At 32.2% G+C, this 21,331-nt stretch overlaps 1 protein-coding gene across 1 annotated transcript; it reads right to left on the reverse strand.

Moving 5' to 3' along the window:
* Positions 1–4,667: 4,667 nt before the first annotated feature.
* On the reverse strand, positions 4,668–17,962 carry LOC110463005 (CDK2-associated and cullin domain-containing protein 1-like). Its single transcript, XM_021517316.1, has 9 exons — positions 17,768–17,962; positions 15,518–15,644; positions 13,976–14,084; positions 11,134–11,235; positions 10,410–10,512; positions 9,806–9,895; positions 8,802–8,943; positions 7,999–8,093; positions 4,668–7,630 (listed from the first exon to the last, which is right to left on the reverse strand). The coding sequence occupies exons 1-8, from the start codon at positions 17,874–17,876 to the stop codon at positions 8,039–8,041; spliced, it is 837 nt and encodes a 278-aa protein (XP_021372991.1). The 5' UTR covers positions 17,877–17,962; the 3' UTR covers positions 4,668–7,630; positions 7,999–8,038.
* Between the last annotated feature and the right edge of the window lie 3,369 nt (positions 17,963–21,331).

A 21,331-nucleotide genomic window follows, 5' to 3' on the forward strand; every position in this document is an offset into this window, starting at 1 on the left:
TTTGAATATTACATGTTAATAACTTGATTGGAATTATAACCTTGAGTTGACAGTTTGATACTTTGAAAATTTTGAGCCAGCCCTACCCCCAAGGGCTGTAGGGTGGGGCTCAAGGGAGTCAGTGTGCTAAAATTTCTTCATTTTCCTTGTTTAGAATCAGAGGTGCTAGTTTCAAATCCTTTTTAGTCTGAAATCTGTATGCTTGATATTGAATAAGGTGGTTTTATTGTTTTTTGTCACTTTGAATAATATTTCTGTTCATGTTAAAAACGAAATCAACTCTCTGTATAAATATATCAGGTGACCGTTAAGGCCCATGGGCCTCTTGTTTTTATTACTTTTATTTTTTGTTTTCAAATACTCAAATTTTTAAACATCAATAATTCTGAAAAATATATTAAAGGATGAGATTTATATCCTCAGTAGAAAATGACATACATTTTTCGTTATAGTGACAATGGTAATACATGTAACAAATTTTAATTGGATGGTTCAATTTATCAAAGCTCACCGATCTCGACACAGCTTGTTTATTAAATTAAAAGAAAATCTGCACAAAAAAAATACTAAAAGAATAACAGACAAAGTAGTTAACATACAGTTCAATGTATATAATTATAAGCATTGTTGTTTTATTTATTCATATTTGGTACATCAGTATTAGTTGTATGCCTTTATGAATAGGTGGTAAACATGCTAAAATATGTACCATAACATCTACAGCTATCCTCATACAGAAAAAGGGATATTTATATACTCAGTTTTTATACAAGTTAATTATTCATACACGACCAAAAACCTAGGAATTAAAAACAATTTCTCCCGATGATCAGTTGTACATGAGTTGTGGATATCCCTTTAACTGGTATCATGATACTTGTATAAGTAACCATAATTTCATAAAGTTCAAACAAAACTTAAATTTTTCAATTAACTTTGACCAACTTAATTGGAACTTGGGAAAGAAACAGTTACATTATAACACACATGATTTGATTCTATCCCTTAGAGAAGGCATGACTTGTACAATCTTCTTTTTGATATAACCAGTGTTGAACATATGTCACAGTTCATGGTTGCGAACTACCATGATACTGCGTAATCATTTAAAACACAGGATTACATGATATTTTGAAGGTCATATTGCCTATCGTCAGGAATTGGTATTTTAGTGACAACACAGTTATGTAAATCTGTTAAGTGTATACAACAATGATAATACAAGGTGTTTGCCTAGCAATGACCCAATTGTTCACAACGTTTTGCCACAATGTACTAGTACGTCTACTTTATTACTCCCACCTTGACCACAAAGTTTTAGAACATTTTACTCGGCTGTCACAAGATGTAAACCCTTTACATGTTTAATAGAGGGACATAACTTCATGCAACACAATCCCTCAAATTAAAAGTATCTTTATAACACTGTTATTGTCATGTTTACAAATATTCAAAAACAGGTATCTATATAACACTGTTATTGTCATGTTTACAAACATTCAAAAACAGGTATCTATATAACACTGTTATTGTCATGTTTACAAACATTCAAAAACAGGTATCTATATAACACTGTTATTGTCATGTTTACAAACATTCAAAAACAGGTATCTATATAACACTGTTATTGTCATGTTTACAAACATTCAAAAACAGGTATCTATATAACACTGTTATTGTCATGTTTACAAACATTCAAAAACAGGTATCTATATAACACTGTTATTGTCATGTTTACAAACATTCAAAAACAGGTATCTATATAACACTGTTATTGTCATGTTTACAAACATTCAAAAACAGGTATCTATATAACACTGTTATTGTCATGTTTACAAACATTCAAAAACAGGTATCTATATAACACTGTTATTGTCATGTTTACAAACATTCAAAAACAGGTATCTATATAACACTGTTATTGTCATGTTTACAAACATTCAAAAACAGGTATCTATATAACACTGTTATTGTCATGTTTACAAACATTCAAAAACAGGTATCTATATAACACTGTTATTGTCATGTTTACAAACATTCAAAAACAGGTATCTATATAACACTGTTATTGTCATGTTTACAAACATTCAAAAACAGGTATCTATATAACACTGTTATTGTCATGTTTACAAACATTCAAAAACAGGTATCTATATAACACTGTTATTGTCATGTTTACAAACATTCAAAAACAGGTATCTATATAACACTGTTATTGTCATGTTTACAAACATTCAAAAACAGGTATCTATATAACACTGTTATTGTCATGTTTACAAACATTCAAAAACAGGTATCTATATAACACTGTTATTGTCATGTTTACAAACATTCAAAAACAGGTATCTATATAACACTGTTATTGTCATGTTTACAAACATTCAAAAACAGGTATCTATATAACACTGTTATTGTCATGTTTACAAACATTCAAAAACAGGTATCTATATAACACTGTTATTGTCATGTTTACAAACATTCAAAAACAGGTATCTATATAACACTGTTATTGTCATGTTTACAAACATTCAAAAACAGGTATCTATATAACACTGTTATTGTCATGTTTACAAACATTCAAAAACAGGTATCTATATAACACTGTTATTGTCATGTTTACAAACATTCAAAAACAGGTATCTATATAACACTGTTATTGTCATGTTTACAAACATTCAAAAACAGGTATCTATATAACACTGTTATTGTCATGTTTACAAACATTCAAAAACAGGTATCTATATAACACTGTTATTGTCATGTTTACAAACATTCAAAAACAGGTATCTATATAACACTGTTATTGTCATGTTTACAAACATTCAAAAACAGGTATCTATATAACACTGTTATTGTCATGTTTACAAACATTCAAAAACAGGTATCTATATAACACTGTTATTGTCATGTTTACAAACATTCAAAAACAGGTATCTATATAACACTGTTATTGTCATGTTTACAAACATTCAAAAACAGGTATCTATATAACACTGTTATTGTCATGTTTACAAACATTCAAAAACAGGTATCTATATAACACTGTTATTGTCATGTTTACAAACATTCAAAAACAGGTATCTATATAACACTGTTATTGTCATGTTTACAAACATTCAAAAACAGGTATCTATATAACACTGTTATTGTCATGTTTACAAACATTCAAAAACAGGTATCTATATAACACTGTTATTGTCATGTTTACAAACATTCAAAAACAGGTATCTATATAACACTGTTATTGTCATGTTTACAAACATTCAAAAACAGGTATCTATATAACACTGTTATTGTCATGTTTACAAACATTCAAAAACAGGTATCTATATAACACTGTTATTGTCATGTTTACAAACATTCAAAAACAGGTATCTATATAACACTGTTATTGTCATGTTTACAAACATTCAAAAACAGGTATCTATATAACACTGTTATTGTCATGTTTACAAACATTCAAAAACAGGTATCTATATAACACTGTTATTGTCATGTTTACAAACATTCAAAAACAGGTATCTATATAACACTGTTATTGTCATGTTTACAAACATTCAAAAACAGGTATCTATATAACACTGTTATTGTCATGTTTACAAACATTCAAAAACAGGTATCTATATAACACTGTTATTGTCATGTTTACAAACATTCAAAAACAGGTATCTATATAACACTGTTATTGTCATGTTTACAAACATTCAAAAACAGGTATCTATATAACACTGTTATTGTCATGTTTACAAACATTCAAAAACAGGTATCTATATAACACTGTTATTGTCATGTTTACAAACATTCAAAAACAGGTATCTATATAACACTGTTATTGTCATGTTTACAAACATTCAAAAACAGGTATCTATATAACACTGTTATTGTCATGTTTACAAACATTCAAAAACAGGTATCTATATAACACTGTTATTGTCATGTTTACAAACATTCAAAAACAGGTATCTATATAACACTGTTATTGTCATGTTTACAAACATTCAAAAACAGGTATCTATATAACACTGTTATTGTCATGTTTACAAACATTCAAAAACAGGTATCTATATAACACTGTTATTGTCATGTTTACAAACATTCAAAAACAGGTATCTATATAACACTGTTATTGTCATGTTTACAAACATTCAAAAACAGGTATCTATATAACACTGTTATTGTCATGTTTACAAACATTCAAAAACAGGTATCTATATAACACTGTTATTGTCATGTTTACAAACATTCAAAAACAGGTATCTATATAACACTGTTATTGTCATGTTTACAAACATTCAAAAACAGGTATCTATATAACACTGTTATTGTCATGTTTACAAACATTCAAAAACAGGTATCTATATAACACTGTTATTGTCATGTTTACAAACATTCAAAAACAGGTATCTATATAACACTGTTATTGTCATGTTTACAAACATTCAAAAACAGGTATCTATATAACACTGTTATTGTCATGTTTACAAACATTCAAAAACAGGTATCTATATAACACTGTTATTGTCATGTTTACAAACATTCAAAAACAGGTATCTATATAACACTGTTATTGTCATGTTTACAAACATTCAAAAACAGGTATCTATATAACACTGTTATTGTCATGTTTACAAATATTCAAAAACAGGTATCTATATAACACTGTTATTGTCATGTTTACAAATACAAATATTCAAAAACAATTATGCATAATATTTAGACACTTTTAAAATGAACACAATAAAACAGTATTTCTTTTACACCTTTTGGGTTGAATGATAATGTTATTGATGTTTTATAAGGGGAATTTATAAGGCAATGTTGTAATATCTAGATCTTCTTTTTTAGTTGTTGATAAAACAAAGAGAACAAATTTGAGAAGTAATGAATGAAAACAAATAATAAAACAGCAGTTGTAATTTTAAAAAGTTCAAAACAGAATGCTAATTTCACACCATAAAACAGACCTGTGCTATATTGGAACACAATTTTGAAAGGAGAATGGTCAGAAAAATCTACTTCATTTTTTAATATAAATTGACATATTCTTAATATAGATTGAACATATTTTTTGCCCAAGAAACAGCTGCAGGTAGATTTGTCAACACAAATCAATAGCCAGCTTTGAAATGTTGTACCTGATCTTGTTTATAGTCTTTTTAATATGATTCAGTACTATTCAATAGTTTTTAAGTTTCAGCATTACATTACCAGGTTATTGACATTCAGACTTTCTGAATTTTGAGGCATAGTCTTTAAAATTGTGATCCTGAATTTTAGGTAAATGAGACACAAATTATTTGATTACTGGGAACCTGATAACAGATAAATGAGATCCAGATTACAAATTATTGAGGCCCAAAAAACATTTCCAGTAGCCCAGACATCGATTAATGATGTACCACTTCAATAACATCTACGGATTCTCTCTATTTCTTTCAGTTTTTATATAAAAAGCAAAAAAAATAAAATGCATAAATCTAAAAGGTTATAGCTGATAAACAACAAAATAAAGCAAACCACTAGTTTTCATTTTTGTAATGTAGGGATTGTTTATTTGAAGCATTCATAAGATCAATATCATCCCTCTTCATTTGGTTTTTTACTTTTTAAGAGCGTGAACAAAATTTCCAGTGAATTTCCAGATTTCTTACCTCACTTTGTATCACATTAGGGAAAGTAAATACTTCACACTTATGAAAATTATTATTTCCAATATATGAGATTAATGAAATATTTGAGAGCAGCATACTACTGCTATATACAGTATGTATGGGTGAAATAATGTTGAACCAAAATTGTAAAAATAAATAAATTAAATGTTATGTTTTCTTTGGATGCATCTGTAGGTAGTAAATTGAAAAAGATGAATTGGGTACTATGTTCAAACTCTCATATGATGGCTATGGGATAGCAAATTATGTTAGACTAATAATAGATCTGTAAGAAATATTTTTCTTATGTATGTAAAATGGAAAAAAATATTACATTTATTACAATTGCCTATGAAATATTATTTCTTAATCTCGAAACAAACAATTTCACACTTGATCAAGACAATGACATTCAACCATATCATTGATACACAAATGAAGATCAACTGGACCATTTATATATCAAGCAGGTTACAAACACACTCCCACTGGGCTCCATTTAAGGGTTTTACTGCATCTTTTCTCGACTCAGACCGACTCCTTGTAATACAAACACGATTTTAACATTTCCTTGATGTGTGGTCATGACAACATAAATATTCACTGGGATATCTCCAGGGTACTGTTAACGTAATACAAACTTTAGCAGTACTATAATTATGCACTTTTTGCATTTTAAACATTGCACAAATTTTTGGGGGGGCTGATTGAAAATTCTCTATTTAGTTTTCGATTGCATACATTACAAGTGTGCCAATTCATCAATGCACGAATCTGTCAAAATTTGATAATACTCTGAAATTTGTGTCTGCTAAAATAAGTACCCTATAAGTTTATCATTTAAAATCCACGTTCATAATTCTTATTCAATTTTCAGTGAAAAACCCAGTGTTCTAACAAAAACAAACTATTGAAAAGGAATACATGTAAAGAAAAGGATTTGCTTTCATTGAATCTTTAAATAATTCCATTGATTGTGCACGGACAGGTAACATGTGTTTTTAACCCACAAGGAAGCATACAAAATCCTTTAAATATTGCGTAATACATGTACATATATTGACTTATCCAATAGTTTCAGTCTGATCTCTTTCAATACACATTCGTAAGGTATGATATCACTGATCAAACTTCAATAATATACATTGTACCCTGTGTGATGCTTGTCTGTAATGCCCCTGTGTTAATCTTACTGTCTTCCACACAACTGTTACCCTTACTATTAAGGATTTCTGAATACATTTTATTTCAAATTAGTCTTCAATTTAAAATAAGAACTGTAAAAACAAGACAATTTTGTCAATTATATACACAAACAAATCTAAAAAGCAGCAAAGGTACACAAATCTACACTTGGTGCTACATTACATCGTAATAAAGGTCAGATAATGTGAGGACAGGGTTTTCAGTTAAAATATTATAAAAGTTTTCGCTTTGTGTAATTTTAATTCCATTTTAAAATTTAAAAAAATCAAATTTCAAAATTACAAGCAAAAGTTGTTTTGCAATTCCAATACATGCTTCTCAAAGTAGGGAAAAATTACATGACAATATTTACATCTTTTTACTGTAGACCAAACCAAAAAATTACATATTGAGAAAAAAAATATCCAATAAATGAAATCTTGCGATATTTCCAATCCTCATTGATTTACTGGTGTAGAGATCTCAAGCAGAACAATTTGAAGACTTAACTACACAGAATTGTTTAATTACTGATAAATGAAATCAACCTGCAGCTGTCCGTCCCACATCACTCCATGATCTCAGCCCCTGACGCAGCAGGTTGGTGCCCCAACAAGCATTACTCTCACAAATACCGGTACCCTCAGACATCTACTCATCTAAGCCTATCACAACCATCTGTACCGCCCAGATATCAACCCAATTCTATCAACCCTCTTCTCAGACTTTCACTCCATTTTCGCACAAGTAATCTGTCAGCCACTTCCTTGTTGCAGCAAGCAGTTATCACCTCTCTAAAAAATCAAAATAATATACTACATTAATGCAAGAAGAGGCAAAATCTAGGTGGGAGGGGGCAAATCATTCTCAAGAGCAGATCTGTAATTTTCATTATGAACTCCAGGCTGATAAAGATTGTATTAAAAGCGAAATTCGGAAAAACACAAAAATTATGTAAACATAAGTATGACAAAATATGAAGATGTGTGCGTCAATGTGATATATAAATAATCAAGTGGTCTTATTCAAGGCATTTCAAGAACAATTGTTGGACGGAATATTCAATAAGGATGTTGAGTTATGTCCCTTTGTAAGACTTCAAGTCCAGGTTTATGCAAAAAGTAGAGTAATCCAATTCGATGTTTTCATGAAACTGTCTTACCTCAATCATATCACAAGTGCTTTTCATTCCTCACTTCACACTATTTGGCAAATCTACCATCATCTTCATTTGTACGTTTATTTCGTGAAGGACAGCTAAAAAATTCAATTTTGCAATTACAAAATGTACTACAATATCATAATAACTTGTGCAGGACAGAGAAGTCTCCCATTTGTGTTTTTTTACAAATTAATATGATTCATTCTTTGAATATCATGATTCTCATAATTTAAAGACATGTCTATAATCTGATATTGGCAAATCTTTTTTACATATTAATAAATGTGGGAAACACTCAGAATTCATAATTAAAGAAAATGCTTTAATTAGGTGATTTTAAGTTTAATATTGGAATTTCTGTAAAGATGTGAAATTTAATCTTGCCTGGTTTAATTTACTATGAGCCTTTTTAAAATAGAGCAAATTCAAGAAGCTGTGAAAAATATTCTGCTGTGAAAAATATTCTATAAACGTAAGCAGTTCCTCTAAGTTTAATTAGTGAATTCAACATTGGGCAAATTGTTTTTAAAGGCTAGATGATAAAACTTTAATATTAAAAGGAGAAAATATTTCCAGTTAGGTTAAAACTTGACACTATAGTTAAATAAGAAATTTATCTTTGTTGCAGCTTAAAAAAAAAACCCAAATAGTTCACTCTGTCCTTCCAAATTGTGAGATTCACATACACTGACTGGCAACAAGAATGTGGCCTCTTATGCTGTGTGATCAGATACTATACAGTAGTATATCATAGACAAAAATAGTGAAGGATTTGATTTTAACAAGATTGCTGTAATTTTTACCTGTCAAAGTCGGGAAGGACTTTTAAGTCTCTTTGTATCTGTTGTGCCTCCTCGATGTAGCGGTCAAGGTCCGTCACAGAGGTCTGGGGAAGTATACTTGGAATGAACTTAGCAAACAATTCGGGTTTCATCTTGGCATATTCTGATAAAAGAAAAGAACATACATTCAACTTTTAATGGTATAAAGCTTCTTGACAAAGATCATTTGATGACATCTTCAATAAGATTCATCAGTTTGGAAATACGTGATATTAAATTTTTACTTTCTTCACAACCAATGTACGTATTAAACGTGTCGCAACGTTTCAAGACCAACAGGTCCTTTTGTCAAGCTATAGCATTTGATGACCATATGTTAAGATGAATGTCATAGAAAAGATATTTTTCTAAATTGGAAAAAGCAAAATCCTGATGCAATTGGAGCAAAGATGCATTTTGATCTCTTAACGTTCCAGTTATAGAGGCACAAAAACCCCATCAGATAGTGATACTGATAGGAAGCGCCATATCTCCTAACGTTGCAGTTATAGAGGCACAAAAACCCCATCAGATAGTGATACTGATAGGAAGCGCCATATCTCTTAACGTTGCAGTTATAGAGGCACAAAAACCCCATCAGATAGTGATACTGATAGGAAGCGCCATATCTCCTAACGTTGAAGTTATAGAGGCACAAAAAACCCATCAGATAGTGATACTGATAGGAAGCGTCATATCTCCTAACGTTGCAGTTATAGAGGCACAAAAACCCCATCAGATAGTGATACTGATAGGAAGCGCCATATTAACAGAATTAGGCACTTTTTACTATGATGCAGAGGCACAAAGATGACAAATTATTGTCACAAAACCTGCAGGGAGTTAGAATAGACTATGTACTACACATGATGAGAGGAGGGAAACATTTTACACAATAACATACGACAAGCACTACATGATCCATTAAATATTAGTTATACCCAATCATCTGTTCTTATCATATACCATTCCTGTGTTTGTCCTACCTGGATTTATGGAGTGAATGTTTTTGATGGTGTTGGCCATCACTGGCGGGGAAATCGTGAAAGGTTTTGCATTTGCTTCTTCTAATAATGCTGCAAAAAATTATAAAAAACTTTTTTTTTATATGATACCTACCATTCATAGAATTAGGTCTATCTCATTCCACAAACAAACAATGAACATTATGCAGAGCTACATGGAAGTCTTGAATGTCAATACAACGAATATTGCCACCATGATCTGTGAAATGGTGATATTGAAAATAAGCAGTAGGCATACAATGTTAATTCTTGTCTTGTGAAACAATTGTTATGGAATAAGACTCCAATAATCTCAGTCGTGTGAGCAACTGATTCAAAGCATTTCAGTCTGCAAACTGGCAGATAGGACATTGGAAATTTAAACTTGAAATCGTACGTCAAAAAATCTGCATTCATGATGTATTGATGATGTAGTTATTGCAATCTTTAGTTGGCTGTTTCATTTAGAAAGGAGACAGTGTGAATGTAAATAGTTATTCATGCAAAGGAACCATTTCTAATATCAGTTCATGCAAATGTTTTATCAAAGAATATCTCTGCTATGTATATAGAGTAAATGACTTACTTAATAAAACACTTATATGAAGGTCTAATATATGTAGTTTAAAAAGCTTCTTCAGTTCTTCATTAAGATCCGTCTTTAATTTGGTTTCAACATAAAAACGATTCTGAAACAACAAGACATGAAATCCTTTATAATTTCTCAATAAACCTTTGAAAAGTGTGACTTTGACAATTTAACTGGTACATTATTAAGTTTTAGAACAAAGAAAATGTTGGATTCTTAAGATTGATTACAAATAAGATTTGTTTTTTTGCTGGATTTTCTGAAAGGTTTGTGTAATATTTTATACTTACATGTACATTCTATATACTCATTTTGAACAGCACACCAAAAGAACATTTTTCCTAATAGTGGGTCAAGAATGTGGCTGATATCAATTGGATTAGTTATACAAAATCTTACACTAGATTTATAAAATGAGTCTAAAAATTGTTCATATAGGCAAGCCTTTGTCAAGCTAATATGAAAAAGAATGTAACAAGTTTCATATATCTCATATAAAATAGCAACAAATCCAAGATTTATATTTTCGCATAATCAAGAATTTTGGTGAAGATTGGGGGGAAAAACCCCGAAATGTTCAGGTCATTCTTGAAGTGTAAAGTTCTTACCGCTTTAGATCTACTCACTCCATTATCAACAAAATTGACATGGGTGTATTCATTGAATAACAGGATAATCCTGTGATAAAAAAGTTTAACACGTCACAAACTTGCAAACTTACCATATAATTAAAGATTGGTACAATACCTCCAAGCGCTAAGATATACTGATTTACCAGGAAGGAAAACTTCTCTAAGAAAGACTTGGAGTTTTCTACATGCATCTGCAACAAACATTTTTTAAGTTATAGCATGATCAACTCCAATAATTATTTTGATGCAAGTTCATACTTCATAATGTGGATTTCTTACTTAATGTATAAAGTTATACTCAAACTAGATTGTATAGTTACTGGTGTATAAGGTTGTACTCACACTAGACTCTAGTAACTGGGTTACAGGTGTATAAGGATGTACTCACACTAGACTCCTGGTGTATAAGGTTGTGCTCACACTAGACTCTAGTTACTTGTGTATACGGTTGTACTCACACTAGCCTCTAGTAACTGGTGTATAAAGTTGTACTCACACTAGACACTAGTAACTGCTGTATACGGTTGTACTCTCTCTAGACTCTAGTTACTGGCGTATACGGTTGTACTCACTCTAAACTCTAGTTACAGGTGTATAAGGATGTACTCACACTAGACTCTAGTTACTGATGTATAAGGTTGTACTCCCCCTAGACACTAGTAACTGCTGTATAAAGTTGTACCCACACTAGACTCTAGTAAACTCTAGTTACAGGTGTATAAGGATGTACTCACACTAGACTCTAGTAAACTCTAGTTACAGGTGTATACGGTTGTACCCACTCTAGACTCTAGTTACAGGGGTATAAGGTTGTACTCAGACTAGACACTAGTAACTGCTGTATAAAGTTGTACCCACACTAGACTCTAGTTAGTGGTGTATACGGTTGTACGCACTCTAGACTCTAGTTACTGGCGTATACGGTTGTACTCACACTAGCCTCTAGTAACTGGTGTATCAGGATATACTCACACTAGACTCTAGTTACTGGTGTATACGGTTGTACTCACTCTAGACTCTAGTTACAGGTGTATAAGGTTGTACTCACACTAGACACTAGTAACTGCTGTATAAAGTTGTACTCACACTAGACTCTAGTAACTGATGTATAAGGTTGCTCTCACACTAGACTCTAGTTACTGATGTATAAGGTTGTACACACACTAGACTCTAGTAACTGGTGTATAAGGTTGTACTCACACTAGACTCTAGCTACAGGTGTATAAGGTTGTACTCACACTAGACACTAGTAACTGCTGTATAAAGTTGTACCCACACTAGACTCTAGTAACTGGTGTATACGGTTGTACTCACTCTAGACTCTAGTTACTGGTGTATAAGGTTGTACTCACACTAGACTCTAGCTACAGGTGTATAAGGTTGTACTCACACTAGACTCTAGTTACAGGCGTATAAGGTTGTACTCACACTAGACTCTAGTTACAGGTGCATAAGGTTGTACTCACACTAGACTCTAGTTACTGGCGTATACGGTTGTACTCACTCTAGACTCTAGTTACTGGTGTATAAGGTTGTAATCACACTAGACTCTAGTTACTGGTGTATACGGTTGTGCTCACTCTAGACTCTAGTTACAGGTGTATAAGGTTGTCCTCACACTAGACACTAGTAACTGCTGTATAAAGTTGTACCCACACTAGACTCTAGTAACTGGTGTATACGGTTGTACTCTCTCTAGACTCTAGTTACTGGTGTATAAGGTTGTAATCACACTAGACTCTAGTTACTGGTGTATACGGTTGTACTCACTCTAAACTCTAGTTACAGGTGTATAAGGTTGTACTCACACTAGACTCTAGCTACAGGTGTATAAGGTTGTACTCACACTAGACTCTAGTAACTGGTGTATAAAGTTGTACTCACACTAGACTCTAGTAACTGATGTATAAGGTTGTTCTCACACTAGACTCTAGTTACTGATGTATAAAGTTGTACTCACACTAGACTCTAGTTACTGGTGTATAAGGTTGTACTCACACTAGACTCTAGTTACAGGTGGATAAGGTTGTACTCACACTAGACTCTAGTTACAGGTGGATAAGGTTGTACTCACACTAGACTCTAGTTACTGATGTATAAGGTTGTACTCACACTAGACTCTAGATACTGATGTATAAGGTTGTACACACACTAGACTCTAGTTACTTATGTATAAGGTTGTACTCACTCTAGACTCTAGCAACTGGCGTATAAGGTTGTACTCACACTAGACTCTAGTTACTGATGTATAAGGTTGTACACACACTAGACTCTAGTTACTGATGTATAAGGTTGTACTCACTCTAGACTCTAGTAACTGGTGTATACGGTTGTACTCACTCTAGACTCTAGTAACTGATGTATAAGGTTGTACACACACTGGACTCAAGTTACTGATGTATAAGGTTGTACTCACTCTAGCCTCTAGTAACTGGTGTATAAGGTTGTACTCACACTAGACTCTAGTAACTGGTGTATAAGTGTATAAGGTTGTACTCACACTAGACTCTAGTAACTGGTGTATACGATTGTACTCACACTAGACTCTAGTTACAGGTGTATAAGGTTGTACTCACACTAGACTCTAGTAACTGGTGTATAAGGTTGTACTCACACTAGACTCTAGTAACTGGTGTATAAGGCTATACTCACAGTAGACTCTAGTAACTGGTGTATAAGGTTGTACTCACAGTACTCTAGTAACTGGTGTATAAGGTTGTACTCACACTAGACTCTAGTTACAGGTGTATAAGGTTGTACTGTATAAGGTTGTACTCACACTAGTCTCTAGTAACTGGTGTATAAGGTTGTACTCACTCTAGACTCTAGTAACTGGTGTATCAGGATATACTCACACTAGACTCTAGTAACTGGTGTATACGGTTGTACTCACACTAGATTCTAGTAACTGGTGTATAAGGTTGTACTCACACTAGATTCTAGTTGCTGGTTGAGGTTTTTGAGGTGCCGTATCATATGGTTCATCAGGTCAGTGTATAGGCGGTCAGAAAACTGTTTACATACACACTTGTACACACAGCTGTAAAGAAGATATTTTATGTACATGAAAATGGAAAATTCTTATTAAAATATTATCTTTTTCACAGGTTCAGGTGAATTCTTTTGTTTGTCTCTTGTCAATATACATAATCTGCTTCCCTACAAATGCAAGATCAAAGATTCTGTACCGATGGAGTTTTTACCTGTTGTTAGTATAGGAGATGGAAGTTTTACCATCCTTAGGAATACTTTGACCTTCACATATCATTGCTTTGTAATAATTAGGTGTAAAACTTTCTCTTGAATATTTGTTCAGTGGAAAATAATAATTATTCTTATGGTTATTTTTTACTCCAATAGCACATTTGTTTATAGAAGATAGTATAGGATTTTCACCTGTTTATCTCAACCTGTAGCAGAGTGTATTTATAAATTATTATGTTTATTAAAAAAAAAGACTTATTTTTTACCAATAGATATTTACCATATATTGACCAGTTATTTTAAGGGAGTTTACACCATATTTTAATTAATCATCATTGGGTAAACCATTATTGTAGGTTCTCACGACTAATATCGTATACTTTCAAGGTTCGGTTTTGTCATGATCTCCAATAGCAGAGGAGATTATTTTTTATAAATATCAACTGTTCTACTTTATTTCAATTGTTTTTCAATAAAATGTTCTGTTCCATGGTTTCCTATTTATGTATCTTGATAAAGAAGCAGATAATTACGTCAAATACTTGACAAACTCATAATTTCTGTACTGTTGGCATTATTTCTTTGTCACACATGGCACATACCCATTTAAGTCATCTTTATCCTATAACAATACTTTTGTAAGGATCCAGTGTTATTAGTGATTTTTCCCCCCACTATATACCCAGCCATCACTCGTAATGGGGACATCCCACTATCAAGCTACCACTAATCTGGTAGTTCCACTATCTACCCAGTAATTCAGAGGACATAATGACTATTTTCTATACCAATCTGTCCCAGTAATCCAGCTCTAACCATTCAGACACTTAACAGGGAAAAACAATGTCTGCCTTATTCAGGCCATCCTCGTTCCCAGGTACAAATGACACACCTGGGGCCGAGGATGTATTCAGGCCATGCTGAATTACAACTGTATGTACTTGAACTTGACAGTTTTGAGAAGATGATATATTTATCACATACAAACAGTAGGAAAGATGAAGCAACAGTATCTATATTCTAGATTCTGTAGTCTATTTGTGGTTAAATAAACTTCAGAACCTGAATGTTGTTACTCATTTTTTCCTATTATTTGTGTTGACCTTCCTTGATGGAGCATTAATAAATACAGTAGGGTATCCGTCTTCGATTTCAACTACAATCCACTTACGACCCACGACAACCAGGACGTTGATTCTCTAACTCCTTCTCCTTTTTGGGACCTGATTTTACCCTACACAGTTGTTTGTAGGTATAAGTAATAATTACCTGTACATTTGTTCATAGGAGATGGCCATGTACTGTCCTGGAGACATTGTCAGCAGCTGGTTGATGGCCCCCTCCAGCTTCGGCCAGTAAAGTGACTCATAATCCTCTGTTGTAATGGTCATCATCACTGTTACAACATTTAATACATGAATTATTTAATCACTGTTACAACATTTAATACATTAATTATTCAATCACTGTTACAACATTTAATACATTAATTATTCAATCACTGTTACAACATTTAATACATTAATTATTCAATCACTGTTACAACATTTAATACATTAATTATTCAATCACTGTTACAACATTTAATACATTAATTATTCAATCACTGTTACAACATTTAATACATTAATTATTCAATCACTGTTACAACATTTAATACATTAATTATTCAATCACTGTTTCAGCATGTACCGGTACATGTAATACAATAACTATTCAATCACTGTTACAACATTTAGTACATTAATTATTTAATTACAACACTGTGTCGCCTCCATTGTTAACCTGTCATAAGACTCACTTTTTTTACAGAAATAAAAACACACACATATAATTTAAAGAACAGTTGTATGTGTGTGTCTTATAAATCAACACCATAAGTGTTCCCTGATGTCACAGATCTATACATTCCTCTTTTTACTGTATGACACTTGTAGATGTACTGTACCTTTTTCACTATAAACTTGTGTCTTGTTTAATTTCTACACATAAGTCAAGTTAGATATATACATGTATCTATAGAAGTTTCAATAAAAATCCTCCATAGCTTTGATTAATAAATATGTAATAAAATGTCCATTCCCAAAAATTGGTTGATAGATTGATAATGATATTTGACTTTACTTATCAGCAATTTTGCTGGCTGCGTAATTGTCAATCTTTTGAAATTTGCAATGGGGAGATTCCATATACTAAAAATAAAACATTAATAATGTGTGTGTATAAACACACTAAGGAAAAAATAACACATTAAAATGGCACATTTTGAGTTGTTCTTTCAGATGAAATCATTAGATTCTAAAATGTAAGAAGAATCTAACAAATTAATTGGTTAAAAATGTGCTATTTCAGGGCCCAAAATTGGGAGTTTCCCTCCAAAATAAGGAGAGTTGGCAAGTATAATGGCTGTGTTAATGCTAATATAAGGAGATTGATTTGGGGGACTAACTTTATACGTTATGGGACAGTCAGTCCAAGATATAACACAAATCTCAATGTGGTACTATTATCAGAACATGATGAGTTTATAGAAAAATATATATGCAAAATGATATGATCAGTACTGGCAGAGTACAGAATAAGGAAGCAAGCAGGACAGGTCAGAAGGATCCAACGACAGCTCATTATGGTTAAAGATGAGATGTGACGACCACCAGTCTATATGATTCGAGTATATATGTGAATATTATGAATAAATAAAAATAAATGACTATAGTGTTCTAACTGCATCGTGTACATGCATGTTATAAAATAAAATGTTCAGTTGAATTCTTAATGAAAGCTGAAATTGATAATCCTCAATTACACAGACAGTCCAGCAAAATCAGTGCATTACAGGCTAGTGTATATAACTTAATATGGTTACTTAAGGCTAAGTGATTCAGTCATATTGATCAAACACTTGGTAACAGCTGAACATGATGACTGCAAATGCCAATACTTAATTCAATAAATGTGTTGTGGCTAAGTGTGCCCTTTATTGTTCCTTGTGATAAAAATAAACCACTGAGATTGATCGTCTCCTTTGAAATCAATTTAAATACACACACACACACGTTCCAAAGGGTGTAAGATCCATATTACTGTCGAGCTGTGCAGTATATTTCTGTATATGTTATGCTTTACTTGATCTGTTGATAGAACAAAACTGAACTTATGTATCGACGATGACCTGTGCGATTGAAGTAAATGTTTGAAATTGATTATGGTATTTTATCTTAATATAAAGGTAAAGTTTTATGATGAAAACACTATTTCTGTATATAGAAGGAGCTAGATTCAGATCCGAGTCACCAAGTGGCAAGTCGGCAGACTGCTTCCAATGAATTTCTTACTCAAGTTACTCTAAACAAAACGAAATACATCGAATTGTCAAATCAACGCCAGCATCTTTAAGTTTCTGTCTGAAGGCATTGAATGAGACAGTGAACGTTTGACTATGATATCATTTACCAAAGACAAATATTAAAGAACGATTATTCTGACTTGACATCTTTTAGTTTCATTCAATCTGATTACCCATATTTCCAGGGCGTAAAAGTGGAGATTTGTTCGACTGGTCATCTTTTTCCTCTGGATTCAAATCTGGCTGTGTTGAATCCGCCTCAGCCTCCATCGGTTCGTCCATAATTAAGGATAGAACAACGTCCTAGCACACTTTCTTCGTAGGTCCACGTCTGTTCTCCTCAGTTTTTGTATGGGCGGCCATATTGATTTACAGACGTTCAAGGATTTGCAGCGCAGGACCGCAAGGGTTCGCTAAGCAGCATCAGGCACTGAATTAGAAAATCAAAAAGGGTTACCAAACGATTAAGACGATTTATTTAACGTTGTATACCATAAACATGATACAATAAGATTAATATTTGTTGATAAAGCTGCTCAAAACATACTTTGATTTTGTTTCGTTAGTGTTGCCACTAGATGATCTAAATCCATGATTTTTTTACGGGGATTCCGGGGCGGGATATTTTGGGTCTGGGGGATTCCAGGGCGAGATATTTTGGGTCTTTGGGATTCCGGGGCGAGATGATTTGGGTATTGAGCAAATAATCAATCGAATCTGTAAGAGTTAATTTAGACTTATTAAAGAAATCAGTTTTAATCAATGATGAATTAGATCAAGATTCTATTGATACCTGCGTAGGTAATTTTATTGATGTTTTACTTGGGACTATGCAACCTTTTTTTCTAAGAAAACCGCCCAAGAATAACACTGATAAGCCCCCTGTTAAAGTTGACACCCATACTTTTTCTAGTTCCGAAGATAAGCCCTGATTTAACGACCGTACGTGTTAGAGCTCCATGTAAATAATATTTAGTTGCTTTGAAGAAATTCAACATTAACAAATGTTATTAGACACGCACTGTTCTTATCCGTAAGAAAAAAGAGTACAAAATCCTCGAAAGTAAGTTTAAGAGGTAATATTTGAGCGCAGAAGGTGATATATGTTGGAGTATATGAGAAAACATAACCTCGGGTCTTTTAATAAGAAATTTGGTAAGAAGAAAGCTAAAACACCAATGTTTAATGGTAATCAACTGTACAATCATTTCAAAAACCTGTCTTCTGTACAACAAGATAGTGATCCAGTCCATCATGACGACTTTAGTCTCACTGATAATGACACTGTTTTTGAGGAATTAGATGCTCCTATTTCGTTACAAGAAGTCAAAAATGCTGTTCGGAAATTGAAATGTGGTAAATCACATGGACCTGATGGTTTGTTAAATGAATGTTTAAAAGCTGGCGAGGAATTACTTCTTCCAACTTTATCTACGTTGTTTAATTATTTACTAGAATCTGGTTATGTTCCTTCTAATTGGTCGTCAGCAATAATTATTCCTGTCTATAAGAAAGGTGTTTTAAATGACCCTAATTATGGTTCTCAAAAATAATGGAATTATTAGAGAATCAGAAAGCTGGGTGTATAACGGCAACAAAATTTCAATTGTGGATCAACATCAAAACTATGCTTCACCTCTTTGACACATATGTGAGTAGTGTATTATATTATGGCTGTGAAATATGGGGTAGTTATAAAGGAGTTGAAATAGAAAGGGTTCATATGGAATTTTGTAAAAATATACTGTGTATTAAAAAATCTACGTGCAATGCTATGGTATATTTTGAGCTTGGACGACTTCCTCTGGCAAACAATCAGATGCTTCAAATGTTTAAATATTGGTTTAAGTTCTTAAATTGTGAAAATTGTATTCTAAAAGAAGCATATCAGTTTTTATTGAAAGAAACTTGGAGGGAAAACCCGAAACGAAATTGGTTATTATTCATAAAGCAGATTTTTTTTTAACTAGGGTTTGGATATATATGGTTAAGGCAGGCAGCTACCGACATCTGTCTACTACCTATTATTAAACAGCGCATAGATGATCAGGCAAAACAAACTTTATTCAACTCGTTGGCCATCTCAAGTAAATGTGATCTATATAGATACATGGTAGATACCGTGATGTTGCAATATTATTTAACAAAGTTTATACCAAAACAACGTCGAATTATGATTACCAAATTACGTATGTCAGTTCAAAATCTTGCAATAGAAACGGGAAGATACAGGAATGTTGCAAGGAATAATAGATATTGTAGCAACTGTGACCTAATAGAGATAGAAGATGAATTTCATTTTTTATTTACCTGCCCACGTCATCTAGATCTAAGGAGAAAATATATTAAAAATTATTACTGGCAAAAACCATCTGTATTCAGACTTATCGAATTAGTAAATACATACAATGTAAAAGAACTGAATGTGTTAGGTAAATTTATTACTGAAGCTAACAAACGAAGAATTGTTTAACTTATAAGTTTGTTTTACGTAATTTTGTATTACTCAATCGTATCATGTCCATGTTTTAGTCGAACAATCTTTCATGTTTAAGAAGGTAAATACTCAACGTTTTTTTGTTTTTGTTGTTGATGATGATGATGATGATGATGATGATGATATAGATGTTTTCGATGATGTTGATATTTTGATGATGATGATGCTGCTGCTGCTGCTGATGATGATGATGATTATAAAGATGATGATGATTATGAAAGTGGTAATGATTTCAATAATATCGGTGATTTGTAAAAAATGTACCAGTTTTATGATGATGATGTAGTATTTAATGTTGATTTAAAGAGATGATTATTTCATGATGATGAGTTATAAGACGACGACGACGGCCACTACGATGATGATGATGATGATGATGATGATAATGATGAAAGCGATGAATTATGATTTCGATGATGTTGTTGTTGCTACTGATTTGTGATGAATGTGCCAGTAATATGTAATTATATGTTGTACTTATATGAAATTATTTGTTGAAAATCCTATAAGTTGTAAAACTTACGGAAATAAATTGAATAATGTGGATTTTTAAACTTTAGAGGTATTAGTTTAATTAGCTGTCTTTGTAAACTTTTTACCTCTGTACTAAATAAATGTATTTTAGATATGTGTACAAAGGACCTGTTACAGGAACAAAAGAATTTTGCCCACAAAGCAATTTAACCAGTACTGGGTTATATTTGTAGCTCCCTAAGACACGACCCATGAAATATTTTTTTTAAATTAAAAAGGTCCCCAGGGCCTGTGCTATGAACTATTTAGTGCCGCCTTCCAAAGGTGTACGACAGGGTTCACTTTTTTGTCCAAAAAACTATCAAAACAATGTTTTACGCTACCAAATAGTATTATATTATTCAAAATAGGATCTGCTGCAAATTATGAACTCAAATATGTAACAAAACATTGCATAATTAAAAAGTTATAAAATCTTAAACTCTAAAAATGTTGGTATTTTCATACACTTTTTTGCTACATCAATTGTTTTACGGAAGTAAAACACCAATTTCCGGTTCTTGTACACCAAAAATCTTTTAATATTATTTGGTGCATTATGTTGAGATACGATAGCGAAAAATTCAGAAAATTTGAGAACCGGTAAAATTGTCATATAAATGTCAAATTGTAGCAATATTTATTTCCAAATAAAATCCAACAACCTTATGACCTATAGCCATGTTTGATAATTTAACAATACGTCGCACCAATTTATTATCGCAAC

This window comes from Mizuhopecten yessoensis, unplaced genomic scaffold (assembly GCF_002113885.1).
Source record: "Mizuhopecten yessoensis strain PY_sf001 unplaced genomic scaffold, ASM211388v2 scaffold10849, whole genome shotgun sequence".
Classification (NCBI taxonomy): domain Eukaryota; kingdom Metazoa; phylum Mollusca; class Bivalvia; order Pectinida; family Pectinidae; genus Mizuhopecten; species Mizuhopecten yessoensis.